Source organism: Puma concolor, chromosome A1 (assembly GCF_028749965.1).
Source record: "Puma concolor isolate L17-30 chromosome A1, mPumCon1.1.hap2, whole genome shotgun sequence".
NCBI lineage: Eukaryota > Metazoa > Chordata > Mammalia > Carnivora > Felidae > Puma > Puma concolor.
In genome coordinates, this window is record NC_141667.1 from 33,673,482 (window position 1) to 33,688,775 (window position 15,294).

The following is a 15,294-nucleotide window of genomic DNA, read 5'->3' on the forward strand; positions in this document are numbered from 1 at the left end:
GGGAAGATTGTTACAAGTAAAAGAGTAACATACTTCAAAGCAAACATGACTGATTTTAATCAAGCAATATGAATATAATATCTGGTATAAACACTTGATTATATTATAGGGTGTAAACAGGAAACTTTGTTTTCCCCAGTCACGGTGCTATGGGTTGAATTGTATCCGCAAAAAAAGATACGTTGAAGTCCGAACCTCTGGTCGCTGCAAATGTGACCATATTTAGAAATGGGGTCTTTGCGGCTGTAATCCAATTAAGATGAGATCATTAGAGTGGGCCTAAACTAACATGACTGCTGTGCTCATAAGACAATACACATTTGGGCAGACAGACATGCACCGAAGGAAGACAATGAAGACAGCCATATCCTGATAGAGGTGGAAACGCACAAGTCAAGGAACACTAAACAACACTAAAGAACACCCCCTCACCCAAAATGGTGAGGGCCACTCTCATCAGCATCCTGCCTTCAGCACTCTCTAGGCAGGAGGTGGTTTCATGCACAGGAAGGGAGAATCCCCTCCACACCTGCCCTCATCAGGGTCCACACCTCCCAGGGAGTCCTCCTGCAACATGCTCACAGGCTTCAGCTCTAAGACTCACAATATCCCACCAGCGGGGCAGCCTCTCTGTCCTTGCTGCTGGTGCCCCACACCCTACAAATGATTCTCGCAGGGCTTCGGATGCCTGGCTTCAGTGGATACTTTCTGCATCCTCCACCTCCTCATTCAGGAGAGGAAAAGTTCTAAAAGGTCTCAGGGGAGGAGTAGGACTCTCTCTATGAAAACTGTATTCACTAGGCTGCCGATTCCCATGGCCTCCCTCCCTCCTCCCCTGGTCCCCTGGTCCCAGGTCCTCCTCTCCCCTCAGAACAGTGTGGGACAGGTGTGAGAGCTGGGGAGAGCAGCTCCAACTCAGTCCTGAGGAAATGCTCTTGATTCAGTAGTGGCTCTCCTTGGAACATGGGAGTATTTAATACCTCTTTGCCCTCAGTTTGGACTCTTGGGAGCTCTGAAGGCATGATGCTGACAAGATGGCCTGCACCAATTTTGTGAGATGGGAGGGGGTGGCGTGACTGGGGAAGATAGGTTACTGATTCGTGGGAAGAGAAAAATTCCCACTCAATTGCTGTTACACTAGGAAAATTTTTTCTGTCCTGGTTTTTTTTTTCCTTCCTCATACTTCTTTTTTTTAATTAAATTTAAGTTAACTTTTTAAATTTACATCTAAGCTAGTTAGCATATAGTGCAACAATGATTTCAGGAGTAGATTCCTTAATGCCCCTTACCCATTTAGCCCATCCCCCCTCCCACAACCCCTCCAGCAACCCTCTGTTTGTTCTCCATATTTAAGAGTCTCTTTTTTGCCCCCCTCCCTGTTTTTATATTATTTTTGCTTCCCTTCCCTTATGTTCATCTGTTCTGTGTCTTAAAGTACTCATATGAGTGAAGTCGTATGATATTTGTCATTCTCTGACTAATTTCACTTAGCAATACCCTCTAGTTCCATCCTCGTAGTTGCAAATGGCAAGATTTCATTCTTTTTGATTGCCAAGTAATACTCCATTGTGTATATATACCACATCTTCTTTATCCATTCATCCATCGATGGATGTTCAGGCTCTTTCCATACTTTGGCTATTGTCGATAGTGCTGCTATAAACATCTGGGTGCCCCTTTGGAACAGCATACCTGTATCCCTTGGATAAATACCTAGTAGTGCAATTGCTGGGTCGTTCCTTCCTCATACTTCTGTTTGATATTGCAAGATGTTTTAGATGTTGCCAACATCTTATGATGAATGAGATGGAAGAGGAGTGACATTTAATGTATAAGGTATAATGAGGGTGCTGCAGGTGGCTGTGGCTCACAGCCCCCTTCCACTAGGTGGGAATCCCATTGAGTTTTAGAGGAAGGAAATATCTTTCCACTCAGGGGCTTGGAGATTGGCTGGCTAAGGTTTGGAGATCAGTTAGTAACTCAAACAGAATGAACTGTTGGATGACTCCATTTCTAAACTAAGTGTTTCAAAACGTGACCTTCCCGAATGATCGTTAGTGGTACTACCTGGAAAGTTGTTAGAAATTCTCTGGCCCCACCCCAGACCTACTGAACCAGAAACTGGGGGTGTGTGTATTAACAAGTACTCCAGGTGATTCTGAGACCAATATTTGAGAATTGCTGTTCCAAAGACACTCCTCTTCCCCAATAAAATGACAGTCTAACTTCTCTGAGAAATGGATGTCTACTTGGATATAATTTAACTTAAAAAATTATTCCTTCAAAATTCTCTGATGATTTTCCATCCATCACATACTTCAATTTAAAAGGTTTGGAATGCACTTTAGCTGAGGCAAGAAGAGTCTTTTTTCCTAAGAGTATGGAACTCCAGGAGTTTTTCAACTACTTTAAACAAGGCAATTTCCTCTTGTTCCCAATCATCCCTACTGTGATGCTTATTACTATGGAGTGTCTCCTTGCATGAGATGATGGGACTCACCTTTCCATACATTATTTTTTCCATAGCAATTATCGCCATCACCATCAAACATACTATATATATGTTTATTTTGTTTTTTGTTTGCCTGTCTCCACATGAATGTAAGCTTCATGAAGGCAAGGGATGTTGTCTCTTTTATTCACTGCTGATTCCCCAGCATCCTAAACAGTCTGTGGCACATTGTAGACATTCAGAATTATTTGTGGAATGAATGCATGAAGGAAAGTTGGGTTTTAAGAATGTGTTTTCCAAGTTGTTGTAGGTTTATGTTTATTGAATAATTGAAGACAATTATGGTTTTTGTTCTTAATTGTACTTGTGAGGATGCTTAATACTATAGGCTTCATAAGGTCCTCAGAAGTCCCATCGTTTTAGTGCAGTGTGAACAGAATTCACTGGATCGATGTGAAAGTTACTACTGAGGTGTATGCTACAGAAAACATCATAGGCTGGGATTGGATAGGAAAGACTAAGGCAGGAGAGTCATGGAGAAGAATTATATGAAAGTAACACAAAAGAATTATGTCAGTAACTTCTGGGCACACCAGTCTGCTGTTTGTAGGAGAATGCCCTCTTGTAGGGATTATTTGGGGACAGTAAATCTGTTATTCAGTGATTGTTTTAGGCTGAACACCTCCCAGGATACAGTATTTCCACTTTCCTGTTGGCACATCTTATAGCTCCTATGTCACAGATGTTCACTGTTTTCTCACTCATCGATGATCCCATTTTGATGCAGTAGAGTTGGTTTCCACCCTTGAAGCACTGTGGAGGCAACAGGCAGACACATTCGGAAGTGGCGGCTGAAATGAGAGGGAGACAGTGTGACTCACCACAGGACTTCAGGGTTTGATTTTACCTAATTTGTCCCCAGAGGAGCAGGCACTTTGGTGGCAATGTATCGGAAAGCTAGAACAAAGGCAATGGCCCAAAAGACCCAACTGTGGTCAAATGGAGTGATCTGGATGTGAGAGAACAGAATCCACGAGTCAGCCAGTAAGATTCAGGAGCTGGGCTACCTCTGACACCTTGCTCTCACTCGCTGACCACAACTAATCAGTCACTATATCCTGTCAATCTATTTCTACAACATCTACAGCCTGTCCTCTCTGTTATTTTCTCATTGGTACCACCTTCTATTGAGAATGTACTATGAAACCACATAAGAAGCCAAGTGCTTTGCATGCTGTATTTCATTTAATTCTCAAACATATGAACTATATGTTATCAAACTAATTCTACAAATGAGCTTGTTAGTAATCCCAGAGAGCTTAATTGATCAGCCCACGGTTCCACAATTAGTAGGTGGTAGAGGCAGGTTTTCAATCACGAATAGGCCTTAATTCTTTAACATAACTCTATACCACAGCTATTGACTTCTTTCTAGAATATTTCCAGGTTGGTGATTCTTTTAGGAGGCCTGGTTTCAAAATCACCCAGTCACTTCATAATTCATGTAGATCTTTCATTCATGAAATTGTTTTAAAATGATCACTTGGGATGAACTTACCAAAGTCAAGAATATTAAATAAATTTTGAGTAGAGGGGGGAATATAGGCTCATTTCTATACATGCAGGTTTTAATTAAAGTTCAAGAGCCTCTACAGTTTGCCCTCAAAATCCTTTTGCAACATTGTCTTTTCTGCTTTTTCAATTCCACTTAGAGTAACTCTCTTTCTGCTTCCCAAATGAGACTTTAACAGTGTTCCAGTTTTTGCCCTCTTGCCCATGCTATCCCCTTCTTTTGCTACAGTGATGTGGTCTTTTTTACTTTCTCCCACATGCCCAGTTTCTACAGGCTCACCTCCTCCATGAAGTATTTCATACCCACTTACCCCCACAACAACTGAACTTTAACTAAAGTTTTAACTAGACTTCAATAGTGTAAATTTGTTAGTACTATATCTGGTATTTTTACACTTTCTTGTTAGTTAGCTTTTCATATATGTCTTTCTCCCAAGACAGTTATAAGTGCTTTGTTTGAGCGCTCATTCATCTAGATGTCTCACTTAGCTCTTAACGAGGTGCTCAATTCATTCTGCTTCATCAATTGATTTCAATTCTGAATTTGGGGTGTAGGTATAAGCAATCAAAAAGAAGTATTTTGATAGATCTTGGGTAACTCATGCTGCCAAAATATCTGAGTTAGGCTGAGAATCAGCAATGATGTCATTCAGAAGTAGCTTCTTTTAGGTGGGTATCAGTTCTTTCCCATGTGTCTCAACCAATGGGAGAAAATAGGGAAAGGGAGTGGGGAGATACGCAGAGGCACATAGATAGCCTATCTTTGGTAGAAAACATTTCATGAAAAAGCATGCATTCCCTTGTAAGCCCTGTGTCAACCAGTTAGAAAAGAGTCTCATTGTGGAGGGCCTTGCCGATTGTTGTAAACAGTAGGGTTTAGTGAAGGACAGGAGACTGCTCCACCTTTGGAGAGGATGTCAGTTCCCCAGGCTTGTGGAAAAGCCATGGTCATTATTCTTTTAGTATGGTGTGGCTTAAATGCTCTCAGCAAGATCATTTTCAGACTGCCAGCACCATAAAGCCCTTCCCACCACCTACACTAATGCATCCTGCAACACTCAATTCTCATGCAACCATATTTATGAAACCCTTCCAGGCCAGAAGATTTCTCTCTCTCTCTTACGTGTTCTTATATCATGCTGGCTCGCATCAAAGTTATTAATCCAATTATCACGAAAAGTTACTCCTCCAAGTACTGTGAACAATTGGAAGGTACAAAGCTCGTTTGTCTTTAGAGTCCTCCTCATATTATATACAGTGACTTGTGCATCTTGGATACTAAATGGATGTGTGCTGAATAAATTTCCCCCTTCTATTAGTTGATGGTGGATATTTTTGAAATTTAGGCGAAACATTCAATGTGCATAGAAATAGACTCCTTATGAAGCCATTTGTGTTCTAACTTTTCAAATGGGAACTTGATGTTATTTTGAAGTTCCATTTTTAAACTTTTTCTCTCATTTTAGATAGAGAAGGAAAAGAGTAGCAAAGTACACAATGTCATCAGTAACAGTTTAACCGAGGTGACATTCAGTGCAACTCAAAATTAATAATATCCCAACTTGCCATATGTGGGTTGGGTATAAAATACATTTTTAGCTTTCTCTTTATTCATAAATGCTGAGGTTTGTACATTGATTCTGTTCTATAGTGCAACTGAACAGAATTCTCTATGACGTTGACTTTTGCTCACCAATTAGAGAAGACTGGCACAGGCAGACCTTATCTTTAGGGGGTGGGGAATGCTTTCAGCATTCTGGTTGTGTGTAGGATCAAAGAATATTTTAAATGACTGAAATATATTATTATAAATCGTTCACGTATTAGTCTGACTGCCCCAAGACATTCTGGTCACTTGAGCAATATTGGTAAAGTATTCAAACTTTTTAGTGTTCTTGTTTTAGACAAATGTAGACTCCTGGCGGCTGTGGATTTATTTATCTGTACAGCAGAGAGCCAATAGTAAAGACAGATTTTGATGAAATTGCAAGCCAGAGATTATTTGTTACTCAGACACATTTAAAAAGAATAATTTGTGGAAAAAGAGCAAAAAAAAAAAATCATTGCAATACGGAGTTCCATGAAGATCTTTTCTCCATGATAAAAATGGAAGGACAGAAGCTAACACTAATCACATCCGCTAATACCTCATTATTTCTGAGATGTCAGCTGGGTAATGGTGTTGGTCTGGCAGTTAAAAATGAATGGTAGCATTTAGCCACAAGGTGATTTAATACTGATCAGAATTGGGCAATATATATATCAGACCCTGGCATGCTGTCTCTTATGTGGACTTGCCTTGTTCAGATATGGCACGAAGGTCAGAAGTCTCAGACATTGACCTCCCGAGTGGCCACCCTCAGGTGGCCTATGGACTATGCCACCTGTGTCTACCCTCTGTCATGAATTCAATACTGCCACCTCCCAGGGGAGCTGGATCTTGATAATCAGAGTTAAGTGGATCAGGAAGGAAGTGGATTTGGGTAATAAGACCTGTCTCCTTTTCCAGGACTGAATTGAAGAGCCAAGGGAACATTGAAGTTTTTGTGTTTATTTTTGCAAAGGTAAAGTGGTTTTAGCAAAAATTTAATGTAACAATTCAACAAGTTTCCATTATATACTTTATGTCTCAATCTAAGATAGTTCTCTGAGGATGTGTCACAAAGGAAATCTAGCTGCATACTTGAGTTCTGCTAAATCCTGATCTTCGGCCCATATCTATGTATTGTATAAAGCTTAGCTGAACTGTTTCAGGGTCAAACTTCATCTTAGAGAAAATGTACTCACTGCTGTGAAGTTTCCACTTCCAATTCACAAACAAAAATGCCCATAGCCAATTCGCTTACAGAAAATAGAAATGTAATGCCCCTTCTTAAGTATCAAGTTGGCAGAAAGATAAAGAAGTAATAACTCAAAGTTTCGGTGAAGGTATGGGTGGCAGTCTTTCTTATACATTGTAGACAGGAACATAATATGGTAGAAACATTTCTGGAAAGCAAGTTGATACACTGTGCCAACAAAGACTTTATATGTGAAAATAATATTTACCAATACATTTCATTTTCTAAGGTATATCCTGAGGGAGAATCTAAGATTATAGATTTATCTGTGATCAATTTGCTTATAATAGCAAAATATTGGGAAAAATCTAAACGCTTAACAGAAGATTAAATAAGTTATAGAATGTCCACATGGACTTTTGCAGAGATTGAAAATTATGTAGCAGAATAATATATGATGACATGAAAATAGTTTCATGATATATTAATTGAAAAACAGCAATATAGAAAATAAGATGTGAAGTATGATACCTAAAAAAAAAGTAATATAATCAGGACCACTCCTGTGTATAAGGCCCTGGGGAATTTTTTTTTTATGGGATGCTTCTCTATATAAACAATTACAGTAACTCTGAATTAGAGTGTTAGCACCATACTTAGCAGGCCAATCTCAAGCAGTCCTGGCAAATACCCTGCTTTCTGGGAATGAGAGTCTAGCTCGGAGCCATGGATGACTGCAGGCATGAGTCCCAGAGCACCTTGGAACATCTGGTTGACCCCATGCATGGTGAGAGGGAAGCAGTAGAAGGTTGGAGAATGTTCCACCTGGGAGAAACAGTGCCCGAACCCATGAGAAACCCTGACTGGGCTCAGAGAGTCCTGCCTGATTAACACTGCCAGCCTTGGAGGCTGGCACTGCAGAAGGACTTAAAAAAATTTGAAGAAGATGTTTCTGGCAATTAGTATCCATGAGGAACTCAGTCTAGGCTCTAGGCTCTAGCTATGTTGCCCTACCCAGTCTCAAATGCCTGAGGAAAATTTAGACAATTTTGAGAGAGAGGGAGACAGAATCCCAAGCAGACTCTGCTGACAGTGCGGAGCCTGCTTGGGATTCTGTCTCCTTCTCTCTCTGTCCTTCCCCTGCTTGCTCTCCATCTCTCTCAAAATACATAATCTTTTTTTTTAAAGGGTAGTATATGCATATATGATTGTATATGCATAGAACAATAATTGGGAAGATTCACACTAAAACTACTAAGGTAGTTATTTCTAATAGTGAGTGGGTTATATTTTTGTATTTAAATAAAAAAATTTTATAAAATGTTTTTATAAAACAGTGTAAAGGAATTATTTTTGATTAAGGAAAGGTTTTGTGTGTGTGTGTGTGTGTGTGTGTGTGAGAGAGAGAGAGAGAGAGAGTGTATATAAATGCAAATAAGATTAACTAGTTGAGATGAAGGCTAAGAGAGAGCATTTCCAGTGCGTGGTCACCACCAGGGCTTACCCAAACACTTTTCCCAGTCGTAGCAGGTGTCATAGCCACAGGATTCTTTCTTTGTGCTGTTGGTTGAGAGTTTTGCTCTTTCAAGACCCCATTCTAACTGTGGACCATCTTGGCAGGAACCAATATGTAGAAAATGGAGTTGCTGATTATTTAAACATTTCTGAGCCAAAAACGTACAAGCAGGTGAAGTAAAGTAATGGTTGGTGTCTGTATCAAACACACAGAGATCTTCAGAATAATGGCTGCCCAAGAGAGGAAAGAGCGCATTTATATATGAAGACTAGAAAAAAGGAGATGGCATGTAGCCAATATAATATGTAATCTTTCCAGCCAGTTTTCTGACGACCCGCCTCCCCATCTGCCCCATGCCCCCAACTTCTCTTCTTTCACCTTGTGTGCTCTGGGATTCATCTTTCTAGAATTTCATCTTTTTTTCTTTTAATGTTTATTTATTTTTGAGAGAGACAGAGCATGAACAAGAGAAGGGCAGAGAGTGAGGGAGACACAGAATTTGAAGCAGGCTCCAGGCTCTCAGCTGTCAGCACAGAGCCCGACACAGAGCTCAAACTCACGAACCATGAGATCATGACCTGAGCCAAAGTTGGATGCTTAGCCAACTAAGCCACTAGAATTTCACCTTAATTTTGTGTTACTCCCAATTGTCTTCAAATCAAAGTCTGAATTCTTAAATTCTGGTAATCAAGATCCTCCATTAATTTGACTCCAACTAACTTTCCTTTCTAGAATTATTTTCCTTTCCTTCTTAATCCGTATTACCTGGCAGTTATATTGATCATTTTCTAAAATTATAAGATTACCTTTCCTTTGCTGGCATCTGATGCCCTGCTCAGTCAGCATTGTATTGTCTCTCTTCTATGCCTGTCTGTGTCCAGTTTAATTCCTGACCACACTTTGAATTTTTTTTTTTCAACGTTTATTTATTTTTGGGACAGAGAGAGACAGAGCATGAATGGGGGAGGGGCAGAGAGAGAGGGAGACACAGAATCGGAAACAGGCTCCAGGCTCTGAGCCATCAGCCCAGAGCCCGACGCGGGGCTCGAACTCACAGACCGCGAGATCGTGACCTGGCTGAAGTCGGACGCTTAACCGACTGCGCCACCCAGGCGCCCCTCCTGACCACACTTTGAAGGTAGCCCTGATCAACCTAGCCCATGTAGTCTGGACCTCTTCAGAATTCTCTAACATTCATTAATTTGCGGCACCAGAGTCTTCTATCATTACATAGCTTTGCAAGTGTGTTTGTATACTTTGATTAAGTACATCAGTTTTGATATCATTCCTTGGGTAACTTGCTTAATCTCCCTAAGTAGATGCTAGGTCTTGCTGCTAGGAGGTAATCAGCAGCTACAGTCCTTCTTTTGTTGAGAGGACAAGGGCTGGTTTACTCTAAATTTGAGTTTCTTCTCTGATGTCAATCTTCGAGTTAACAATCAGGGCATCAGGGTGCAAAATTATCTCCAGGTGCTAGAGCTGAGAAGAAAAAGGCCACTCCCTGTGTTCAGAGAACTTAAACTGTGGGGCTAGCCAGTCCCACAAACACCTTCGATGTTGTATAGAAGAGAACAGAGGACTACAGAAAGAGTCTAGAGAGGTAGGGGAGAGCTGAAATTCAGAGAGTTCCAGAGGACAGTCTGCATTCTCATGAGTTGGTATTGGAAAGACAAAGAAGGAAGTTTCTTCTGCATTAAATGGGCAATATGAATGCTGCAGGTACTCCCCCGAAGGCTGTCTGTTGGATGAGGGGACTCCAGCAGCAAGAAACTACATGATGGATCACCCTGGTGAGGATTGAGGGGGGCGGGTAGATAGGACCACCCCTGGGTTGAATTATGTTTGTGGAATTATACAGGAAATGACCCTATAGTGTTAATCAATCAATCAGTCAATCAATCAGTCCCTATAAGTGTTTGTTCACCTGCAGCACAGAGGAACATGAGAGCTAATTGGTGTTAAAGGTGAAGGATAACAACTGGGCACAGTCTGTTGGCTTCCCTTCCCAACATTCAGTCTTTCTTCTCCTCAGTAATATAACTCTAATTTTATTCAATATGTCTATGCATCCAGTCAAAGGTGTATGTGGCCATACGAATAAGAAAAGGTTAATGAGATGAAAGTGAGTGATGGGTCTTCTGAGAATTCTCCTTAAAAACAGAGAAAATGTCCATTTTTGGTCTTCTCCCTTCCTACTCCTGCACAGCAATCTTGGACCATGACACAATTTAAGGATGGTGGAACAAGAGCAGGAAGGAGCCTCGGTCCTATCTGCAACGAGAGTTATCTTACGAGCCCTAGGTTGGCAACCTCTGCATTTATTTTGTGAGATAGAGAAACAAAATTTTATCTTTAGCTAACACTGTTTTGAATTAAATCTGACTGAAAGCCCTTAAATTAAGAAGGATGCTTGGGGCACTTGTGTGGCTCGGTCGGCTAAGCATCTGACTTTGGCTCAGGTTATGATCTGACAATTTGTGGGTTCAAGCCCCATATCCAGCTCTCTGCTGTCAGCACAGAACCTGCTTTGGATCCTCAATTTCTCTCTCTCTCTCTCTCTGCCCTTCCCCCTTTCACAGACACTCTCTCAAAATAAATAAACATTAAAAAAAAAAAAAAAAGAAGCACCCTCAACTCTCCTCAGTTTATTCATTTAAAGGAAAGGCAGTTAGGGGCACCTGGCTGGCTAAGTCAGTGGAGAATGCAACTCTTGATCTTGGGATTGTGAGTTAGAGCTCCACATTGAAGTAGAGATTACTTGAAAAGAAAAGAAAAGAAAAGAAAAGAAAAGAAAAGAAAAGAAAAGAAAAGGCACTTATAACAACAAAGAGGAGATAGCTATCTAGTCATGGCGGTCACAGGATTTTTCATTTTTTTTCTTCGTGCTCTCTACCCCAGCATGAAAAATAAACTGAAGGGGAGTATATATGCATGAAGTCCATGTTCATACCACTTTCTCTATTCTAAGTTTTTGGAGTCACAACCTTGCCCTGTGGTTAGGGGGAAGAGGAAGGCTTTGAGATAATTGAGTCTGAAACCAATTATGGACAGGAATAAGTCTTCATAAACAAAACTAAAACTGTCTTGATAAACAAATTCCATGCAAACTTAGGGAACGGGGCTGACAGATAATTAAGAAAGCTTGCTACCCAGTGGGGAAGAAATCAACAGAGCACAGGGGGTATCAGTTATGTGAAAAATTAATATGTTTCGTGTTTGTGCTTCAAGAAGCTCAGCTCCTCTATCAAACTGGTTACACGAGACTGGTTTTCCCAATTTCCAAATACAGTCCATAGAGTATCTCTCACCTACAGTCTTCTTCTGGAGACATGCAAATGCATTCAGATCCCAACTGTTTTTGTCCTGGTTGACAATGACCCTTTAATTTTGTCAAAACATCTGAAACAAAAGAAAAGGGGTAAAGGACAGTGCACAGCATGACTTCCAAGCGATACATTTGGATTTAGTAGAAAGGCAGTGGCGAAAAGTTCTCACTTATCTGTAGTTAGAGCATTCATTTTGCCTTTTCCAAATATGTTGTCATGAAATATTCCATCTAAAGGTCTTTTCTAGCTCTCATGAGCTGTCATTTTCCAACCTAAAATTGCTGTTAAGTACAGAGAACTGAAGAAAATGGAATTTGTGAAATTTCTGTTCATTTGTTCTTCAAATATTGACTGGGAAACTACAATATTCTCAGCACTGTGTTATGTTCTGGAAATAGTGGACTGACTAAAATTTCACCCAGATTCTATGCTCACAGAGCTTATAGTTTTGTGAGGGCCGAGTGACATTAATCAAACACACCAATACAAATAGAATTGCTCATATTATTAGCATTATTAAAGAGAAAGCATATAATCAGGAAAACTGACGTAGTGAGGAAGGTTCAGAATGGCAAAATGGAAAGAAGAAAGGGAATGTGTTCACAGCAAAGGAAACATCAGGCATGGAAGTTCTACAAAGAGAGACAGCATGTGATTTTCCTGGAACTGAAAGAAGGTCAATGCGGTTGAAATGCAGAAAAACAAGAGCATGGAACAAGATGAGGCCAGAGAGGTGAGTGTGTACCAGGCTGTGCAGGGTCTTATAGAGCTTTTGAAAGACGTTTGCCTTTATTTTATAAACAATGAAAAGTCTTTGGTGGTATAAGTCAGGGGTTGTATGACAAACTCAGGCCCAGATTCTGAAAAAGAAATGAATTGTGGCCTCTGTATACAGAGAATGGATTTGAAGAGATATGGTGGCCAAGAAGGCTATGGGTAGACAGTCTATGAGGTTATTATAGTAGAGCAGGTGAAAGAGGATGGTAATTTGGACCAAAATGTTGAGTTGGAAATGGAGACAAGTAGGTAAACTTGTGACATATTTATCAGGATAGACGGATAAAATTGCCTAATGTGGGTAAGTTATGAGAGCTGCAAAGTATGGTTTCTAGGTTTTTAGTTTGCATTAGATAATAGACATTGGTGCCTTAACTGTAATAGAAAATATTATAAGACGTTTAGTTTTAGGGAGGGGGGTAATGACTCAAGAGTTTCTCTCTGCATATGTTAAATTTATGGTGTCTTTAAGTCACTCAAACAAACTAGATCAAAATAGATACATACAAATGTGACTATTTGGGTTTAACTCAGTGGAGAAGTCTGTGCTAATGATTTAAATTTGTTATTATTCTACGCGGAATCATTGAAACCACAGGTGAGCTGTTGTGTGAAACAGACTTCCCAGGACTGAACCTGATTGGGCATCCACAGAACCACAATGGCTTCTGGAAGCAAGTAATTGTCAAAGGATGGCAGTAGGCAGCTATATCTAGATATCCTGCCACATTAGATGGCAGAACAGGAGACCAAGCTCAAGGGTGCTTTCCTTTTTTTAAATGTTTATTTATTGTGAGAGAGAGAGAGAGAGAGAGAGAGAGAGAGAGAGAAGGGAGATGCAGAGAGAGAGAGAGAGAGAGAGGAAGAGAGAGAGAGAATCCCAAGCAGGGTCCAGGTCCATTGTGGAGATCGCAACCTGAGCCAGCATCAAGAGTAGGATGCTTAACCAACTAAGCCACCCAGGTGTCCCCTCATGGTTACTCCTTTTAGCCTACAAGGCGGAAGGTTTGGTAAGGGAAGGAGGTTTATGTTAGAGGCAAAAACAAATATTATAAAAATTGGTAGGTTTTCCTTTTTTGCTGCTATTTCTGTTTCCTATGATCATTCTCTCACAGGAACCTCTGATGAAATTTGGCCCTTAACCTTCATGAACATGGAGATGTATAGTGGCTGGTAAGGCCTCAGATACTAAGCATTCCATTGACATGGGATTGTTTTTCTTTGTTTTGTTGTAGAGCTATTCCTCTTTGCCCTTTGTAAATAAATCCACACTTAGGTCAGGGAAGGACCCCTAGCTATACATCGTTTCCAGAGAGAATCAGCTTCCTAGTATTTGTCATTACTGATTTGAAGTTGCCACTGATCTCAGGCAAGGAGTCTTTGCTCCCTCAGCGTGTCAGGTTGAAGTCAGAACTGGCTCTCAGCTGCCCACACCGCCTGGAACAGTTTGTGAATGACATGGAAACGAGACGCTGTGTGTGATCTTTGGAGTGCTGGGGTCAAGGGGAACTTCTGGAGGTGTCAATTTCTCAGAGCAGGAAAAAGTAACTGTAGAGGCACCTACCATGTCAATTCCTCAGAAAGCAAAAATCCTTTTTCACACTGAAAGAATTAAAACCCTTTTCCTAACCAGGGATGGCCTGAAAGCCTCTTTATCTCACAGCTCTCCACACATTGAGAGGAAAGAGTGCCCAGTTTTATTGGTGATTTTCTCTCTCTTTCTGACTTCCCTCATTGATCTTTTTGCCAATGTTGTTGGAGAGAAAATACACAAGATAGGATATTTATTTACTTTATCTAGATGTAGAACATTTCATTCTTTCTCAGATTAGATTATAATCTCCATTTTTTTTCCAAACACAGAGTCATGGGCGTGTATGTGTGTGTGTGTGTGTGTGGACAGTGCTGTATAGAGAAGATGCTACTGAAGATACCCGGAAGATCTTAACCTTCTGAAGCCTGTAGTTCCCTCTGATATATATGATCAGGAGTTGAGTGAAATCAAGCCACAGTATCAACCTCAAGTTCTTACAAATTTCCATGATCTCTCTCTTTTTTTAAAGTTTACTTATTTATTTTGAGAGAGAGGGAGAGAGACCAAACAGGGGAGGAGCAGAGAGAGAGAGAGAATCCCAAGTAGGATCTGTGCTGTGAGCCCAGAGGCCAAAGTGGGGCTTGATCTCACAACTGTGAGATCATGACCTGAGCCGAAATCAAGAGTCAGAGGTTCCACCGACTGAGCCACTTAGGTGCCGCCCATGATATCTCTTTATCAGTAATTTTGTTTATTTAATAAGTTAACTTTCCCCCTTTTCTTCATGCATTATAATAGCATAGAAGAGGATAAAGAAGGCCACATGGCAAAGAGCTTGGGGAATGAGTTCAACTGTAGCTCAATTCCTGTTGACTCAAACTGCCTGACCTCGGGTTTAATTTAGTCTCTCACTACCTTCTGCTTTTATGTAAGCAAAATGGGCCTAATCATAGGTGATTTCACATATATCTTCAAGGACCCTCTGAATAAAAATGAGACATTATTTGAACAATTGAAAAATTTGGAAGATATGAATTAGTAGATGCCGTCAACTGTCTTCCAAATAACTGACTTGCCAGGCTAGGTTCCCCAGTCCCTCCATGGTAATTGCCTGACTTCCAAGTTTATGGGTTCCTCTTGTTAGAGGAGGCAGTTAGATAGTAATGAGGAGGGACAAAGCAGATAGGCACCCCTTAGTTGCATTAAAGGGGGGGTGGGAGTCCACTTGTTGCAATAGGAAAATCTCCCACCAACAGCTAGGTGAGGCTTTGTTATATCCTCAGAAGACATTTCCCTCATTATATTAAAAAAAATTTTTTTAACATTTATTTATTTTT

General features: G+C 40.5%; 1 protein-coding gene across 2 annotated transcripts in view; it reads right to left on the reverse strand.

Annotated features, from left to right (window-relative positions):
- Positions 1 to 2,798: 2,798 nt before the first annotated feature.
- The window catches only part of C6 (complement C6), a 65,398-nt gene continuing 52,902 nt past the window's right edge, over positions 2,799 to 15,294 (reverse strand). For both annotated transcript variants that reach the window (XM_086677895.1, XM_025924355.2), the window contains exons 16-18: positions 11,629 to 11,719; positions 8,309 to 8,550; positions 2,799 to 3,303 (exon numbers count right to left, since the gene is read on the reverse strand). In XM_086677895.1, coding sequence (XP_086534021.1) covers positions 3,122 to 3,303; positions 8,309 to 8,550; positions 11,629 to 11,719 — 515 coding nt within the window. In that variant the 3' untranslated portion in view covers positions 2,799 to 3,121. The remainder of the gene's footprint in view (positions 3,304 to 8,308; positions 8,551 to 11,628; positions 11,720 to 15,294) is intronic.